Source organism: Canis lupus, chromosome 11 (assembly GCF_011100685.1).
Source record: "Canis lupus familiaris isolate Mischka breed German Shepherd chromosome 11, alternate assembly UU_Cfam_GSD_1.0, whole genome shotgun sequence".
NCBI classification, from domain to species: Eukaryota; Metazoa; Chordata; class Mammalia; order Carnivora; family Canidae; genus Canis; species Canis lupus.
In genome coordinates this window covers 5,839,662-5,856,306 of record NC_049232.1, presented here as the reverse complement: position 1 = coordinate 5,856,306, position 16,645 = coordinate 5,839,662, and the positions used below count along the sequence as shown (strand labels likewise).

The following is a 16,645-nucleotide window of genomic DNA, read 5'->3' as shown; positions in this document are numbered from 1 at the left end:
GGAGGAAGAGAGGGAGAGAATCCTAGAGCAGACTCCCAGCTGATCAGGGAGCCGGGCACAGGGCTCCATCCCATGACAATGAGATCACGACCCAAGCCAAAACCAAGTCAAATGCCCAACTGACCAAGCCACCAGGCGCCCCTACCATATAGATTTTCAAAGCAATTATAAAACTTTATACTCCACAAACAGCAGTGTATGGGCATTCCCATACTTATATATCCTTTTTAACACTTTATGCTGTCAATCTTCTCATTTAAATCATTCTTATGCATGTGTGGTGGTATGTCATTATAATATCAATTTAATTTTCCCTGATGGCTAAGACTCAGCATTGTTTCAAATTTATCAGCCATTGAGATAGCTTTCTTCAGGATGTCTGCTCAAGATTCGGCTCATTTTTGTACTGGTCTTTTCTTTCTCATGTCTAGAAATTCTTCACATATTCTAGACACAGTCCTGTCATCTATACATATTACAGATATCTTCTCCCATTCTGTGCTTGCCTTTTTATTCTCCTAATAATGAATGTTCTTGGAAGTTTTAATTTTCAGTATTTTCCAATTAATATCATTTTTCTTTAGGATTAATCTTTTTTTTAATGTCCAATTTAAGAAATTGTTGCCTATAGCAATGCTAGGAAGATATTTTTCCAAAAGTAAACAAAAGCTTTACTGTTTTATTTTTCATGTTTGGACTGACTAGTGGAACTTATTTTTGTGTATGGGTAAGTTGGTCTTCTTCAAATTAAAATTATTAGGGGCACTTGGCTGGCTCAGTTGGTAGAGCATGCAACTCTTAATTTCAGGGTCATGAGTTCAAATCCCACGTGGGCATGGAGTCCACTTAAAATAAAAAAAATTAAATTATTATGAGATTTTCTCGTCAGAATAAAGTTTCTAGTATGCCTTTATTTTTCCATGCTTACTTTTTTCAAATCCACTGGTTTGATTATCCATATATTATAGCTACACATTCTTTTTTAACCATCAGAAGATGAGTATCTTGGTGAAAATGTTATCTAAATAGTTTCCCATCACTTATGTATATTTATAAAAAGATCAGTGGAACCCACTGAATCAATGTGCAGACAATGCTGAGCAAAGCAATAAAGAATTTTCTTGGTAGCTTTAAGTGCACACCAGTGAACCACAGAGTGGCAAAAAAATATGGGCTGCTAAAGAGAAAGTATGGTCTGTGGTGAGGAAACCAAAAAGATCTAGCTTCAAATTCCTACTCTGCTACTACCTATGTGAGTTTGAGCATCACTTCTCCAAATCTCAGAACTATAAAATAGTGATACAACTACCTATCTTTCTAGATTATCTAGAAGATTTAGGTAAATAATTTATGGGTGCCTGGGTGGTTCAGTCGGTTAAGCACCTGCCTTTAGCTCAGATCATGATCTCAGAGTTCCGAGATCAAGCCCTGTGTTGGGCTCCCTGCTCAGCAGGGAGTCTGCTAGTTTCTCTGCACCTCCCTGTTTGTGCTCACATGTTCTCTCTTTCTCTCTCAAATAAAAAAAAAATTAGATAAAGTGCCAAAAACACATCTAATAAAATGGAATCAGTATTGTTCATCTGGCTATTTAAAACATCCAAGGATTACAATTAGAAAATAGAAAATTCTAATTCTGTTAATAAACACTGATATAAAAGCAAGGTAACTACCTGTTGAAGCTGTCAGGCCTTCATGATGTGCTCATTAATACAGAAAGGGGGGCACCTGGGTGGCTCAGTCAGTTAAGCGTCTGACTCTTGGTTTCAGATCAGGTCATGATCTCATGGGTCTTGGAATCAAGCCCTGAAGGACTCTGCGCTCAGCAGAGAGTTGGCTTGAAAGATACTCCCCCAACTCTACCCCTCACCCAACTAATATGCATGTGCACACTCTCTATCTCAAATAAATAACTCAACCCAAATACACACACACACACACACACACACACACACAGAGGAATTAAAATGTTGCCTGTATTTAAACTAGAACAAAGCCACCTTTGAAAAAAGTAAATACTTTAAAAAAAAGTGTCCTGCAGCAAAATATCATAAACACCATACATGTTCTAATTTAGGAAAATAATTCTTAAGATTAAGACATTCGGGCAGCCCCGGTGGCTCAGAGGTTTAGCACCGCCTTCGGCCTGGGGCGTGATCCTGGAGTCCCAGGATCAAGTCCCACATCAGGCTCCCTGCAGGGAGCCTGCTTCTCCCTCTGCCTCTCTCTCTCTCTCTCTCTCTCTCTCTCATGAATGAATAAATAAAATCTAAAAAAAAAAAGACATTCAAATGCTAAGCTTGGTCTAAAAAAATTAAAAACTCTCTTCAAAAAACAATTCCATTGGGTGTCTGGCTGGTTCAGTCACATAGATGCGACTCTTGATCTCGGAGTCGTGAGTTCAAGCCTCACAACTGGTGTAGAGATTCCTCAAAAAATAGAAAATCTTAAAGAAAGTTTCCATTAGTTTTCTTTTGATTTAGCAAAAATTCTTAATTAGAAATCTAGAGCTTTGTGGGTAGATACACACACTGATGTGGTATATGGACATGGCCAAGGCAAAACTAATGGTCTATAAACTGAAGTAAAGAAATGAAGAAAAACAAATTAATGGGCCTTTGGGGTTCTAGCAAGAACAAATAATAAAGTTGCTATTACATCATATTTCACAAAAGAGAAAGATAAAAATAGCAAAGTACTAAAAGTGACATGGTAAATAGCATTCTCTTATGTTTCAGTTTAAAAGTGATATAAAGTTCAGGGGCACCTGGGTGGCTCAGTTGGTTAGGTGTTCAACTCCTGATTTCACTCAGGGCATGATCATGCCCTGAGATCCAATCCCACATTGGGCTCTGAGCTCAGCGAAGAGTCAGCTTAAGATTCTCCCTGTCACACTCTCTCTGCCTACCCCCCATCCTACTCACAAGCATGCACACACTCTAAGATAAATAAAAATTTAAAATAAAGATCTAAAGTTTAAAGTCAATTTCAATATAACAGTTATCTATCTACTAAGTAGTAACTCACTAATCTCTGGCCTCCAGAAATGCAAAGGTTAATGGGAAAAAATCTACTTAAGAAAATTATATTTTGAGTTTTCCTTCATTTCAATGATTATCTAGTTTTCCAGAAAGAAATAAAGAGAGATATTCTGAAAAAAAAAAAAAAAAAAGCCACAACCACATATAAACAAAAAAGCCACATCCACATATAGACAGTCTCCCTTCCCAGCACCCTTCTAACAACAAAACTTTCTTGTGTTTCCTTTATCTTTAATTACAGATTTGTGCATCTGGACCATAACGATAACAGTAATCTATAATGAGGCTGCTTGGTATTTAACAGTGCTGGGTACTTAAGAGCATAGGCTTTTGTAAGCATGTCTCTATTAAAATTTCAGCTTAGCCTCTATGAAATCTAGGGCAAATTGTTTCATTCTAAGCCTCAGTTTCTTCATTTGGGCATAATAATAATGGTACCTATGCCATAGAGTAGTTTTAGTCATTAAATGAATAAATATAAAGGGCTTAGAACAATGTTTCTGCCAAAAATATATATGTTGACTAGTATAATAATATATACCTATGGAGAAATAAAAATATGAACCAAGTAAAACAGATGCCACAAAATATCCTGAAGCAGTATCACTTATATGGCAGACTCACCCCCCACCCCCTTAGAGTTTCTAGGTAAAAATATCATTTTTTTTCCTGATTTGGGGATTTCTACTAAATTTTAGGAGGAAATCTATAATGTTAAATGAAATACGTAAGCCTTAAACTGACATGTTTTAAGAAAGAAAAAGTCTTAAGCCCAAAAATAGAAAGCATAAATTTAAAAACACTAATAATATACCAGGAGATCTAAAAAAAAATGTTTTTAGTCAGCAGTAAGATGTTCTAGAGAGATACTGATTTAACTCAAGCCAAGAATAAAAAAAATACCACTAAAGATGTACCAGAAGAGCTAGGGAAGGCAGACTAAACTTAAAATCAGATCAACTGCCTTTGAGGAGCAGTGATGAATGTAGCATAGGTATGCTCTCCAATATGTACTGTTGAATGTAGTACTCACAATCTTTAAGGTATGGTGCTTAAGGTGTGTGTGTAAACAGCACTCAACTCAGCATATGATTGGGTTCTGGACCAAATTTCCAACAAAATCTGTCCTGGGCACTAACGTGTCAATGATGACAATCTTAATAAAAACAGAGACATTTATTGTGCATTTACCGTGTACCAGGCACTTTACACATATTAAACCTTCAATTTCAGCATGAAGAAACTAAGAGTTGGATGAGAGAACAATCTGTCTTCTGTACTCATGTCAAATGATTCTGAAAGAGTTCACACATCAATGATTCTTTTTATGTAATTTATTTCTATTTTTTTTAGAAAAGGTTAATGATGATAATGCTAGAATCTATTGAATATATATTACTATGGCACTACCATTTCTCTGAGTGCTTTAAATATATTAAATATATTAATTATATTTAATTATTATATTATAAAATATATTATATATTATATATTATTATATATAATTATATTAATATATTAAATATATTATTTTATTTAATCCTTAATGATAATCTCATTATTATCAACACCTGCAAAAGGGTAATCAAAAGCAAAAAGTCAACTAACTGCTAACACAGTGAGATAGGAGAAAGTCTCATTGCAGAATCCAAATTCTTATTCACTAGGCATAATGCCTCCAACAACAGAAAATAGTACTTTATTTTTAAAGTGGTTATTTAGAAAATTTGGAAAATATCGAATAATATAAACAAAAATTTTAACTTTCCATACTTCCAACACCCACATGAACACAGTATTGACCAGGGCAGAGACTACTTGCACTATAGGATATTTAATTACATTGGGGCCTCTCCATTAAATGGACTTAGTATCATCCGTATGTTGGATTTAGAAGTCTAAGGAAGAACCAGGGTTTTGAATGCATAAGGCTACTAAATTAAATATTAATTTTGAAAACGAGAGTAACCTCTGAATTATTTGTGCACAAAAGCTACTTGTGAGATTTTTAAAAACTTGTATTGACACAAATTGTTAAAAATTATATTTCAACTTCCAAGCAAAAGCTAATTTTAAAAATCATATTTGGCCTTGAAAAATATTCTTCTATGTATATGGTACAATTAATATTTTGAGTACTGCCTTAACACAAAATAAATGCAAAACCTAGAAAAATATTCCTTACATAATTTCAACTAATCAATACAAAAGGCATAATGGAAAATCACCATTTGGCAAACGCAAAACTAATTCCTTTGGGCAAGAAACATAGAGAGATGCTAAAATTTATGACCAAAAATATGACTAGAAAAAGGATATTTACATGGCCTCAAAATTATACCCCTGAGATACTTTTAAGTACAAAGAGATAATGTACGTTTAGAGTATACAAACCTGGCAGGCACTGTCTTAACCAGGGGATCCAAATGAGTATCACAAATAATAAGACAAAATGCCATCATGTCCCTCCTGCTATGATGCATGTGAAGGATGGAAAAGAGCTACTGTGGTATACTCAAACTGAGGATCATTCTACAGAATAACTGGCTAGTATCCTTCGAAGGATCAGTCTGAAAGACATGGAATGCATGAAAGACAAAAATGAAGAACTAATTACAGAGTAATTAGAGGAGACTCAGGAGGCCTGAAAACTAAATGCAATATGTAACCTGAATTATATCTTCAACAAGAAAAATGACATCCATGGGAGAACTGGAAAATTTTGAATAAGGTCTGCAGATAATAAGGTCTGCAGATTAGATTGATTATTATATCAATGCTGACTTCCTGATTTTAATCATTGTACTGTGGTTACAGAAGTCAAATTTAGGGAATGTGGGTGAAGGTATAAAATGCAAGAATTCTTTGTACTGCCGCTCTTTTTAAAGTCTGACATAATTTCAACATAAGTTTTAAAAAAATTTAAAGAAAATCTTAAACACCAAGCTCCTCTCCTCCTCTAGGACCAATTCCTCCCTGAAAACCTATCATTCTGTACTAGGAAATAAGGAATTCATCTTACATCAAACAATAACACCAACTTGAGTTTTTCTCTCTCTCAAACCTGCTTTAAAAGGAGAAAAAATAGCGGCACCTCGATGGCTCAGGTGGTCAAGCACCCAACTCTTGGTTTTGGCTCAGGTTTGTGGGATCAGGCCCCATGATGGGCTCCACACTCAGTATAGAGTCTACTTAAGATTCTCTCTCTCCCTCTGCCCATCCCCTGCTTTGGCAAGTGTACATGTGTAAAAACTCTTTCCCTCTAAAAATAAATAAATAAAATCTTAAAGGAGAAAAAAAAATAAATTCTAAGTTACTTCCAGCTCTAAAATTCTGACTTGAAGTACCTGACTTTCAAAACACCTCCTTCATTTCACCACTATAAATTAAATAATAATATGTCTACTATATTCTAGGCCCTATGGTAACTATATATATTAGCCCTAATTCTTACGACAATGTTGATAACGTAGGTATATATATCAGCACCTACAGAGAAGAGAACTGAGAAAGATATGGGTAAGTAATTTGCTCAAAGTAACTATTAGATGACACAGCCAGTATTCAAACCCACACCATCTGACTCCAAACACCAACTTGACTCTGTGATGCCTCCCAAAAGGGCAGGTGAGATGTGAACAAATGTGTAGATTAGAACAGTATCATCAAATATGATACAAGGATTTATCATGAAGTAGCAATATCAATACCTGCAAAGTGAATATTATATTTGCAGTTATTGGAAAATAGACTTCTCAAAGAAAGTAAGACAGGAAAAGAATTTCAAGAGTGCTGAATCAGTCTAACAGTGTCTGATTCAAATTGTAGAAATAAAAAAAAATTTGTAGAAATATTCTTTGGTTTCCCACATATATATAAGAAGTGAATCTTATTGGAAACAGAAATTTTTAATATTCTGGTAACAGTATGGTGTCACAGGTAGAATTTTCCTAAAGTAATCCTCAGCATTCACTCAGAAGCACCTGGAAAATGAGCCAAGTGGGCCAGGGCTCCCTCTTTTGCCAGCAAGAGGAACTGCATCAGAACTCACCCTCCCATGTGACCAGGGGGTCTATTTCCCCCAACGCACCCTCCATGGTGGAGCTGGAGCTTCCCATGGTCCCCAAGTGCCAGTCCACTGGTCTTCTCAGATAATTATTAAAAATAACCAATATAGCCCAATTTTTAAGCAGTGTACTAACAAGGCTTTCAAACCCACTCTTATAACAAAAGAAAACAATGATGCAGGGTAGAAAGCAGTGAAGACTCCACTGGCACACCATTCTACATCCAGTAGCACCCACCTACCATAATTTCCTATGCAGTTAAGGAAAGATCATGGGATCTCTCTTAAGAATTCTTGGCTTACAAGTTCCTCCGGTTAGGCCAATTTCTTAGCAGATAACTCTATTAGCACATAAAATTCATCCTAAGCCATTACACAACACAGAGGATAAGAAAAGTAATAAATTCTCATAAAAATGAAGAAGCTAAAAGGCTTCTTTATCCAACTTAGTTTGCATACTAATGAAATATACTTTATACACCTTCCTTATAAAAACTGCTTTAAAGATAATGTCAGCTAAAAACCACTGACAGCTGCATGTCAGTCATTCAGCCCTGAGTTTCGTGTACACTCTTTTTTAAAGCTTGCACCCACTCTATTAGCTGGTATTATTACTATCATTTCCATTTTGCAGATGAGGAAAATGAGTGACAAAGATGTAAAAAAAACTTGCCCAAAGTTACACAGCCGATACAAAGCAGAGACTGAATGGTTTTAACCATGACTAGCTTACTTTGATTCACTGATCTAACAACTCCATGAGGTTTATAGCCATCATAGTGAAAAAGGAATACTTTCTACAGGTGAAAAAATTTAAGGTCTATAAAGATTAAATGACATGCTTAATTTTATACTAAATTAGCATTCGCAGCCAATAAGTAAAATAATTTCCTAACAGCCAGTCTATCGTTCAGGATTATAGTAATAACAAATGCTATATGTGGAGCTCTAGTTTATATACACATGGCAATACCATGGTCAAACATCTTTTTAAACCTCAAGAGAAGTTCAGCTATTAGCTTTCCAGTTTTTTCTGATTTCAACTGAACAAGACTGCTACATGTGCTATAGAAAACTGTAACAGAATTTGGACTTATCCAGTGAATCTCTATGCCTCTCTTTATTATCAGCTTAGCATAATAAATTAATTGAGGACAATATGATTGCTTATAAATAACTCAAAAAACCAATGTTAATATTTAATGAACTTCTCATTCTCACTCTGTAAATATTTTAACACTTCCAATGAAGACATGCTGCAAACAGGAAGACTAAGAAAGCCATCTATCAATTCTGAAATGTGCTTACATGGCAGTCGATATCACACCAACATTGTACATCTCAGAAACAAAAAAGGATCACTTCTTTTCAAACTTACAAAGAATTTTAAAAAGAAACAAAAGAAAACACAAGCTGATTACTCACTTGGGTGACAGTGTGGTACAAATCCCACATGGAATTTACTAATGATGCCTTCTCTCAAATTTCACATAAGATATAAATCTTATCAAATCTGGGACAACATATGCATACCTTAGAAACACAAAACCTTTGCATAAAAATACATGCTTCCAATGATCATTTGAATGGTATCATACCAACATTCAAAAAAGGTAAAACTTAACATGTTTATTAATTACATATTGATGTTTAAGTTTTATAGATTCATTCTTTCAAGAATATGCAAGACCAAGAGGTTTTCATCTAAACTCTCTTGCTTTATAATTTTCCATTTCAGTTTTTTACTTTCTATTTGCCTTCCTAAAAGCTAGAAGATGGACAAAGCAAGAAAATCAATTCTAAATAAGCTCTATTAGCTGTTTCATGAAACCAAAGCAGAAACAATGAGCTAGTCCCTTCCATCTTTGTTCACTCAACCACTATCTTTTGAGTGACTGACTCAGGCATGCTCAGTACTCCCTCTGAAGTATTTAATCATCTATGGTGATCACAGGGGAAAGACAGCAACTATAGAAATTCCAACATGTTTGTGGTAGTGGTAGAATTAGTCCCTGTAAGGTAAACTACAGAACTTTTTTTTTATGACATGATAGATCAACATGTGATAACTCAATGGGATCTTCTTATAAAAATAGTTCTAGCCTATATTAGTAATGGAAGATGACACAATTCTCCTGAAATCCTCTTTTCTGTGTCTTACCCAATATCAAGACTAATCATCAACATTTGAACAGCAGCAGCTAAAATATTTTACAAGACACAATACCTAATTTCCACATTCCACAAACACATGATAGAATTTACCTCAGATATAATGTAAGGTATTTGTTCTTTGACAATCCCCCACATAATTCTCTTCTGAGATCTAACTAAGCAATGATAACCATTAAGATCAGCCACAGCATCAAAAAATAATCAATGACGATGGCTTAAATCCCAGGATTCAAGCATAAAATACTGCCAATTCATCTCTAGAAAAATTCACATTTGTTTTAGTCTTTCTTAACTGTAATCTTTCTCTTCAACATAGACTGAATTTTAAACAGATTACTTTTCTTCTTTTCCTCTTGTAACATTAGTAGCTAGCTAAGAAAAATAAAGTGTTTTGGAATGTAATGTGTATGCCCACTACTCCCTTCAGCTATGGATAATTGAGAGAGAAACAGAAAGCAGTTTCATATTTAAAAATCATTTTCTAAAAAATACAAAACTTCTATGAAATAATGGTGTAATGAATTAACTACTACCTATATGAGATAAACCATGAAATGTGTTAATGAACAAATGTAAAAGGATGCAATATAGGGTTCTGATCAACCCTTAAATGTTACTAATCCATACTTAAGTAAAAGTTTGCTTCTTTTTCTTTATTAGAAAAGCCTCTGGGAAAACAAAACACAATAAAACTTAGCAGTGTTTCTGATATATATATACACCTATATGCACACACATTCATATACACATATACATGCCAGATATATAAATATACATATATATATTTATCTTAAAGGTATCATTTTCTCATCACTAAATAATGAAAAACATAGCAAGAATGTCTGCTATGATTCCTTAATGGTTTCATGTAACTCAGATACCTACCTCTTTCTCAAAATCTAGTTTAAGAATTATGGATCAAGAGTAATCTGGCATATTAAGAGCTCCATTTATCACTTTTTTCTTTTCATTATTAACAATATTTGATGCCAAAAGCCTTAATCTAGCTAATTTTACTGTTTCTATGCTTCGGTACTCAGAATTACTATCTAAATTTTCTATCTTAATTCCTCATTTATTCTATTATACTAATTAGATCTCAAAGCATGCCCCCTCCGTGCTAAATTCAAAACCACGGAATTTGTTTGGTACAAAAACTTCCTTTTTATGTGCAGCTCTCTACGATCTGCTACAATGTGCTACACCATACACCTATGTTTTTTGCTCTGCCTAGGGTCAAGGAAGGGAAAGAAAACAAGTTCAGAGGGTTCCCTCAGGATAATCTTAACCCAACAGCAGTTATATTTGTAGCACTTATATTTGTTTATTGTGTCAGAGCTTAATTGTCAATTTTTATGGAAATATCAACAACAGAAAGCATACAAATCTCAAGTGTATACAGAGCTTCATGACTTTCACCAATATAACCAGTACTCAAATAAAAACAAAAAACAAAATATTACTAGCATGTATCCAACTATATTTTATTTTTCTGTCTAGCTCTCCTGCTTCTAATCGGCCTTTGGGTTTTGTTGTCAGTTATTTTACACAGAATGCTAAATATTCGGCACTAAATATATTCATTCAATAACTGTATGTTGGGGATCTACCATGTGCCTGGTGCTATTCTATGCCCTAGGGATAAACCAGTGAACAAAATAAAAAAAAACCAAACCTGGCCCTCACTGAGCTTATACTCTTAAAAGGGTAAATGACAACAAATAAGATAAACTAAGTCAAATATATAATGTGTTAGATGGTGATACTAAGGAAAAGAAATTTAAAAAAGTAAAAAAAGAGTTAGAAAATGTCAAAGAGGGACACCTGGGTGGCTCAGCCAGGTAAGTGTCTGCCTTCAGTTCAAGTCATGATCCCAGACTCCTGGGTTAAAACAGGAAGTCCGCCTCCCAGGTCAGTGGGGAGTCTGCTTCTCCCTCTTCCTCTGTCCCTCTCCTTCTCAAATAAATAAATAAAATCTTTTTAAAATTACAAAAAAAGAAAAAGAAAGGAAGTCAGTCAAAGAGAGGGAAAATTTTTAGAAAGGACCAAAGAAAACCAATTGAAAACTGACATCTGGGTCAAGACCTGAAAGAATGATGGAGCTAGGAAATAATGGGAATACCAAATAGAAGAACAATCTAGGCACAAAGATCAGCAAATACAAAGGCTCTGAGGTAGAAGCATGCCTGCTGTATTTCAGAAACAGCAAGCAGGCCACTGGTCTGAAGCAAAAGGGCAAGGAGTAGATGAAGCAAGATAAGTGGTAGGGTAGTAGGAGGGGGAGTGAGAGCTTGTGGGGCCTCATGGGTCATTTGTAAGGAATTTGGCTTTTACTCTGAGTGAGAAGCAAAGCCACTGAAGAATTCAGAATGTGAGATAGTATCTATTTCAACAGTATCACTGGATGTTTTACTAAGAAAAGATGAAAGGGAAAAGATAGTAGAAGCACAGAGAACAGTCAGGAAACTGTTCTAATAGTCCAGATGAGAGCTGATGGTGGCTTGGACCAGCGTGGTCAGAGCAGTGCAGAGAGCAGCATGTGGTCAGATCCTGTATCTCCTATAGTCTGGGCTGAAGAAGAGGAAGAAAGACTAAGAAACTGAAATGAAGCAACTGAAGAGGTCCACGAAAACCAGTACACTATCCTAGAAGCCCAGGGGAAAAGTATTTCAAAATGTAAATGTAAATAAAGGATCTTAATCAAATAAAACAGGACTGATGAGAACCTCTGGATTCAGCAACAGAGCTGAAAACCTGAATGGAATTTATTTAACAGCAAATGGGACAAGAAAAATTTGAGAGTGTGTACAGAAAACTTTTTAAAGGTATTTTGACATAAAAGGAGGGAAAGAAATGAGGCAGTGGCTTGAGAGGGAAGTCAAGACAGAACTTCTCTTAAGATGGCAGAACATATGACAGCTAGTAGGAATGAGCAGGAAGCGAAGGGGAAAAGGATACAGAAGAATAAGGGAGAAATGCTATAGCCATAAGAGAGTTCATAAGTGGGTGAAGTTCTCTTCTGATGGCTTCAATTCTCTCAGTGAAGGAGGAAGCAAAACACTAGAAGTGTCAAAGGTTTGAGAATGGAGAACATATCAGTTGTTTTGGAGTCTGGGAGGGTGATGGACCAGGGGAATAGGATTACTGGGTAGCATTAAGGACTCATCCAGATTAGACATCATAAATATGAGGTGAGACCTGTAGTATGGTTACATTTTTTTCTCTAAGTATATTTAGAAGTATGGGTACAAAGAAGGAGCTGAATGTATACAATTATACAATGTATGACTATTATGATTGATGGAATTTAGGCTGGGTTAAAAAAGTAGAGGACATTAGGAGGACGAGAGAGAGTGAAAAATGCTAGATTCGAAAGACTGAAGGTCCCAACAGACTCAAGGAATTAGTGGAGTAATAGAAATTGTATGATATGAGGGGGATCCCTGGGTGGCTCCGTAGTTTAGCGCCACCTTCAGCCCAGGGCATGATCCTGGAGTCCCGGGATCGAGTCCCATGTCGGGCTCCCTGCATGGAGCCTGCTTCTCCCTCTGCCTGTGTCTCTCCCTCTCTCTCTCTCTGTGTCTCTCATGAATAAATAAATAAAATCTTTTTTAAAAAAAGAAATTGTGATATGAGAAGATAAGACATGGTAGACAGAGGAGAAACTGTGCAATTGAGATTATAGAGTGATGGCAGTTTGGACAAAAACAAGGTCTAGAAATGAGCATCGAGGTGGGGGTAGAGGGCAAAGATTCAATGAAGAACTCCAGTTCTGAAGACACCGGGGTACTAGAAGAATTATCCCCATGAATTTTGAATATTGAAATCACCAAGAATTTTTTTTTTTAAATGATAGTCAGAGAGAGAGAGAGAGAGAGAGAGAGAGAGAGAGAGGCAGAGACACAGGCAGAGGGAGAAGCAGGCTCCATGCACCGGGAGCCCGACGTGGGATTCAATCCCGGGTCTCCAAGATCGCGCCCTGGGCCAAAGGCAGGCGCTAAACCACTGAGCCACCCAGGGATCCCCACCAAGAATTAGAAGATAAGTAATACTGGAGTGAATGCCAATGAACTACGACTAAAATCTGTTAGGAGACAATTCCCCATGAGTCTGCCATTTCTGCATATAATGAGAGCAGAGGTACAGACTGCCATTACTGCAGACTATCTTTGCAAGCAAGCTCATATAAGCAAACACTCCTGGAAAATAGAGTATCTCTCCAAAGCAAAGGGTAGGTTATCCAAACCCATGGAAGATATGCTCTTCCTCCAGGACATGGACAGACATGATTAGTGTCCAATATAAAAGATTCCAGGTCCTCTCCTATAACTCAATCCACTATGTGTACAGGTATCACCTGATCCTCTTAAAGTCACCCTTTGTTGACTTTGGAAATTGGGACTTGGGGAACCAGTTAGTAAGCAAATGCTGTTATTGTGTCTATTGCTTGCACTGTTCAGAATAAGTCCTTTGATTCCAGCCCAGAAGTCTTGAGTCTTCTCAGCATCCATGACACTCTGTAGTTAAATTGTTAGTTTGCAAGTAGGGTAAACCTCAGACCTTTGAAGGTTTTTGATAAAATCCTCAATGAATAGAAGGTGGGGATGTGAGACTAAAACAGGTGGTTAGAAGGTGGTATAGAAATAAAGTTTGGAGGCATTTTAAAAGAGAATGATCTGGAAAAAGCATTGAAAAGCAAAGAAAATACCTCAAGGGTAAGCAATATGAAGAAGGCAGGAGGACTGCTACTACTTGAGATGGTTACAGAAAGTGTCAGTAGGGAAGCAAGATTCAATTTAAAGCAAAAAAGTGCAGGCAATATTAACAAAGAGGTTGAAGATAAAGAGGAATTTGGTTATGACTGACCTTGAGTTCCAGGAGCATTATGAAAGATTTTTGGGAGGCAGGGAGGGATGGGTTTGGGAATCAGATCTGGATGTACACGGTAAAAGATCCACGACTCCTGGACTTGCATGACTCATAAGAACAGGAAAAAAATACATGATGAATTTAGCTGTGATTAGTCTTAATCAGATTAAATTTGCCAACGTGTTTCAGTATCCCTTATCCCTGTTTTACTCATCCACTATCTACTATTTCTTACCAAACAGAACATCATTTTAGAAAATTTATTTAACATACAAGTTCTAAAATATATAAATGCCAAAAGTGTTATTTAGATAGTGTTAACTTACTTGAATTAGATCTAAAATGCCAAGTTCACTTTCTGAAGAATCCACACAGAAGACAAAATATAATGTTGCATAATGTCTATAAATCAGTTTGTTGTCAGATCCTCCAATTAGCCTAAATGACAAAACAAAAATTGGAATGTTATAGGAATAAAATGAAACAAATTTTCGTTAGCTCAAGCAAACTGACAATTTGTGTATAACCTTTTTATAAGATGTTTGGGCATAGAATTTAAAGGTGTAGCATTCAAGTGAACTCAGAGATTTAGCAAATTAACATGGTTGTTTTCTTCAGAAATAACAAGTAAAAGGAGCTGGTCCTTAATCTTAGTTCATTCATTAATTAAACTATCTACTGAGTACCTATCATTTGCCAGGTACTGATAGTGGGTAAGGAACAGTAAAGAAATAAGAAAAAATGATCAGAGTAGAAGGCACTACATAGAGATTCAAAATAGGATGATGCCTAATGATGGATCTACTATCTAAGATGAATCCTTAAGAGTGACATTCAGGCTGAAAGCTAATGATAAGGAGTTAGCCATGAAAACATTCACAGAAGAGTATTTCATAAAAAGGTGACAACTAATAAAAAGGCCAGGTCATCAAGAACAGAATATATATGTTCAAGGAAGAGAGAGAGGGTGCATGGACAAAAAAGATTACTAAACAAACAAAAGTAGGCAGGAATCAGGTCACAGGGCATTTTAAGTGCTTATTGGATTTAACTCCATGGGTCATAGTAAGTGATACAACTTAAGACTGATTACCAACAGGGGAGGGAAAAAAAAATGACATTTCTTAAGTTTTAGAAAAATTTACCACCAAAATGTCCTCCAAAAATAGTTTATTTTGCAATATAAATATAAAAGACTGAGATAATAAATACTCAACTTTTTCATCAAATATTTTTATTTACACTGACTGGAATTTCAGCATTTTAAAAATAATAATTTCAGACTCATTCCAAACATCTCGTATTTTTCTAGTTTAGCTATTTCATAGTTATATTTACAGTAATTAGTTCACCTTCTTAAAACATCCTTAACACATAATATAGAAAAATCAAGGCCAAATGTAATCAAAGCTAAGTGAAGACTCAAACAAGACACAGAAAAATAGCATCTATTTTTTAACTCAGTAAAAGTAACACTGAATTCACAGGTTCAGAGAAATAGCTTTCTGTCATGTCTTCCTATAGCAAAAGTGGGCAGGATCTTTGACGAGAATTAAAAGTTACTACTTTGCTAGACATATTTCTAGAAAAGATATTCAATTAAAAATACGTATGTGCAATTTAAAGAATACCAGATGATTTTTGCAGACTATGAATGCAATTGTTCCTGGAAAGCCACAAAAAAGAGCACTAACAGCAGGATTCACTTCATCCTGAATCAGCAATTTAGTGATTATCTCAAACTTTTGTTTGGCTCTATTGTAAGAGAAGACCAAACTATTGAAAACTGTAAGTTTCAAAAAGACTATCAATGCCATTAAAAGAAAGCAGAGTTTTAATATATAACATGATAAGTACATACTTTGCCTTTAAAAATGTAATTTTATCTTTAAACTATTTTAGAAATCCTCTTACTTTAAATATTTCGTATTACAGAGGGAAAAATTGAGGTATAAGAAGTTAAATGATCTGACCAAGAATACCAGTTTGTTAGTCACAAAACTAGGACTGAATCAGATGTGTAGCCTCATCTCTGATGCAATGTTTGCTTTCTACTCTACTCTTTTTAAGCTTGGAAAGTAATCATCACAAATTTAAGCCCTAATTTCTAGTTCCCACAATACCCTGGTTGGAAGAGCCAGGTTCTTGCATGACTACCACATACCACTGTGCTGGATGACAAGTTCCCTAAGAGAGATTAAAATATTAAAATAAAGAAAAGTGATAATGGAAAAGGCAGCTCAATTCTTGCACAAGTGTGATAGAAATAAAGTATAATTAAAATAAAAACACAAAGCAGGTATATCTGTTTCAAATATTAAATTGGGCAGTCTGGAGTGAATAGCAAAATTTATAAATTCTAAGTATGTATTTGCAAATTTAATTGCAGCATGATATATTTCTTATAAGAAATGCAAGTAAACTTTCAACATGATAAACAGTAATTTATGGTCAAGTAAGAATGAATTTTCTATTATCCAAACTATTTTTCATAATA

At 35.3% G+C, this 16,645-nt stretch overlaps 1 protein-coding gene across 5 annotated transcripts in view; it reads right to left on the bottom strand.

Annotated features, from left to right (window-relative positions):
• The window catches only part of AP3S1 (adaptor related protein complex 3 subunit sigma 1), a 68,196-nt gene that overhangs the window by 25,416 nt on the left and 26,135 nt on the right, over positions 1-16,645 (bottom strand). For all 5 annotated transcript variants that reach the window (XM_038551850.1, XM_038551848.1, XM_038551849.1 and 2 more), the window contains exon 3: positions 14,475-14,586. In XM_038551850.1, the coding sequence (XP_038407778.1) occupies positions 14,475-14,586 (112 nt within the window). The remainder of the gene's footprint in view (positions 1-14,474; positions 14,587-16,645) is intronic.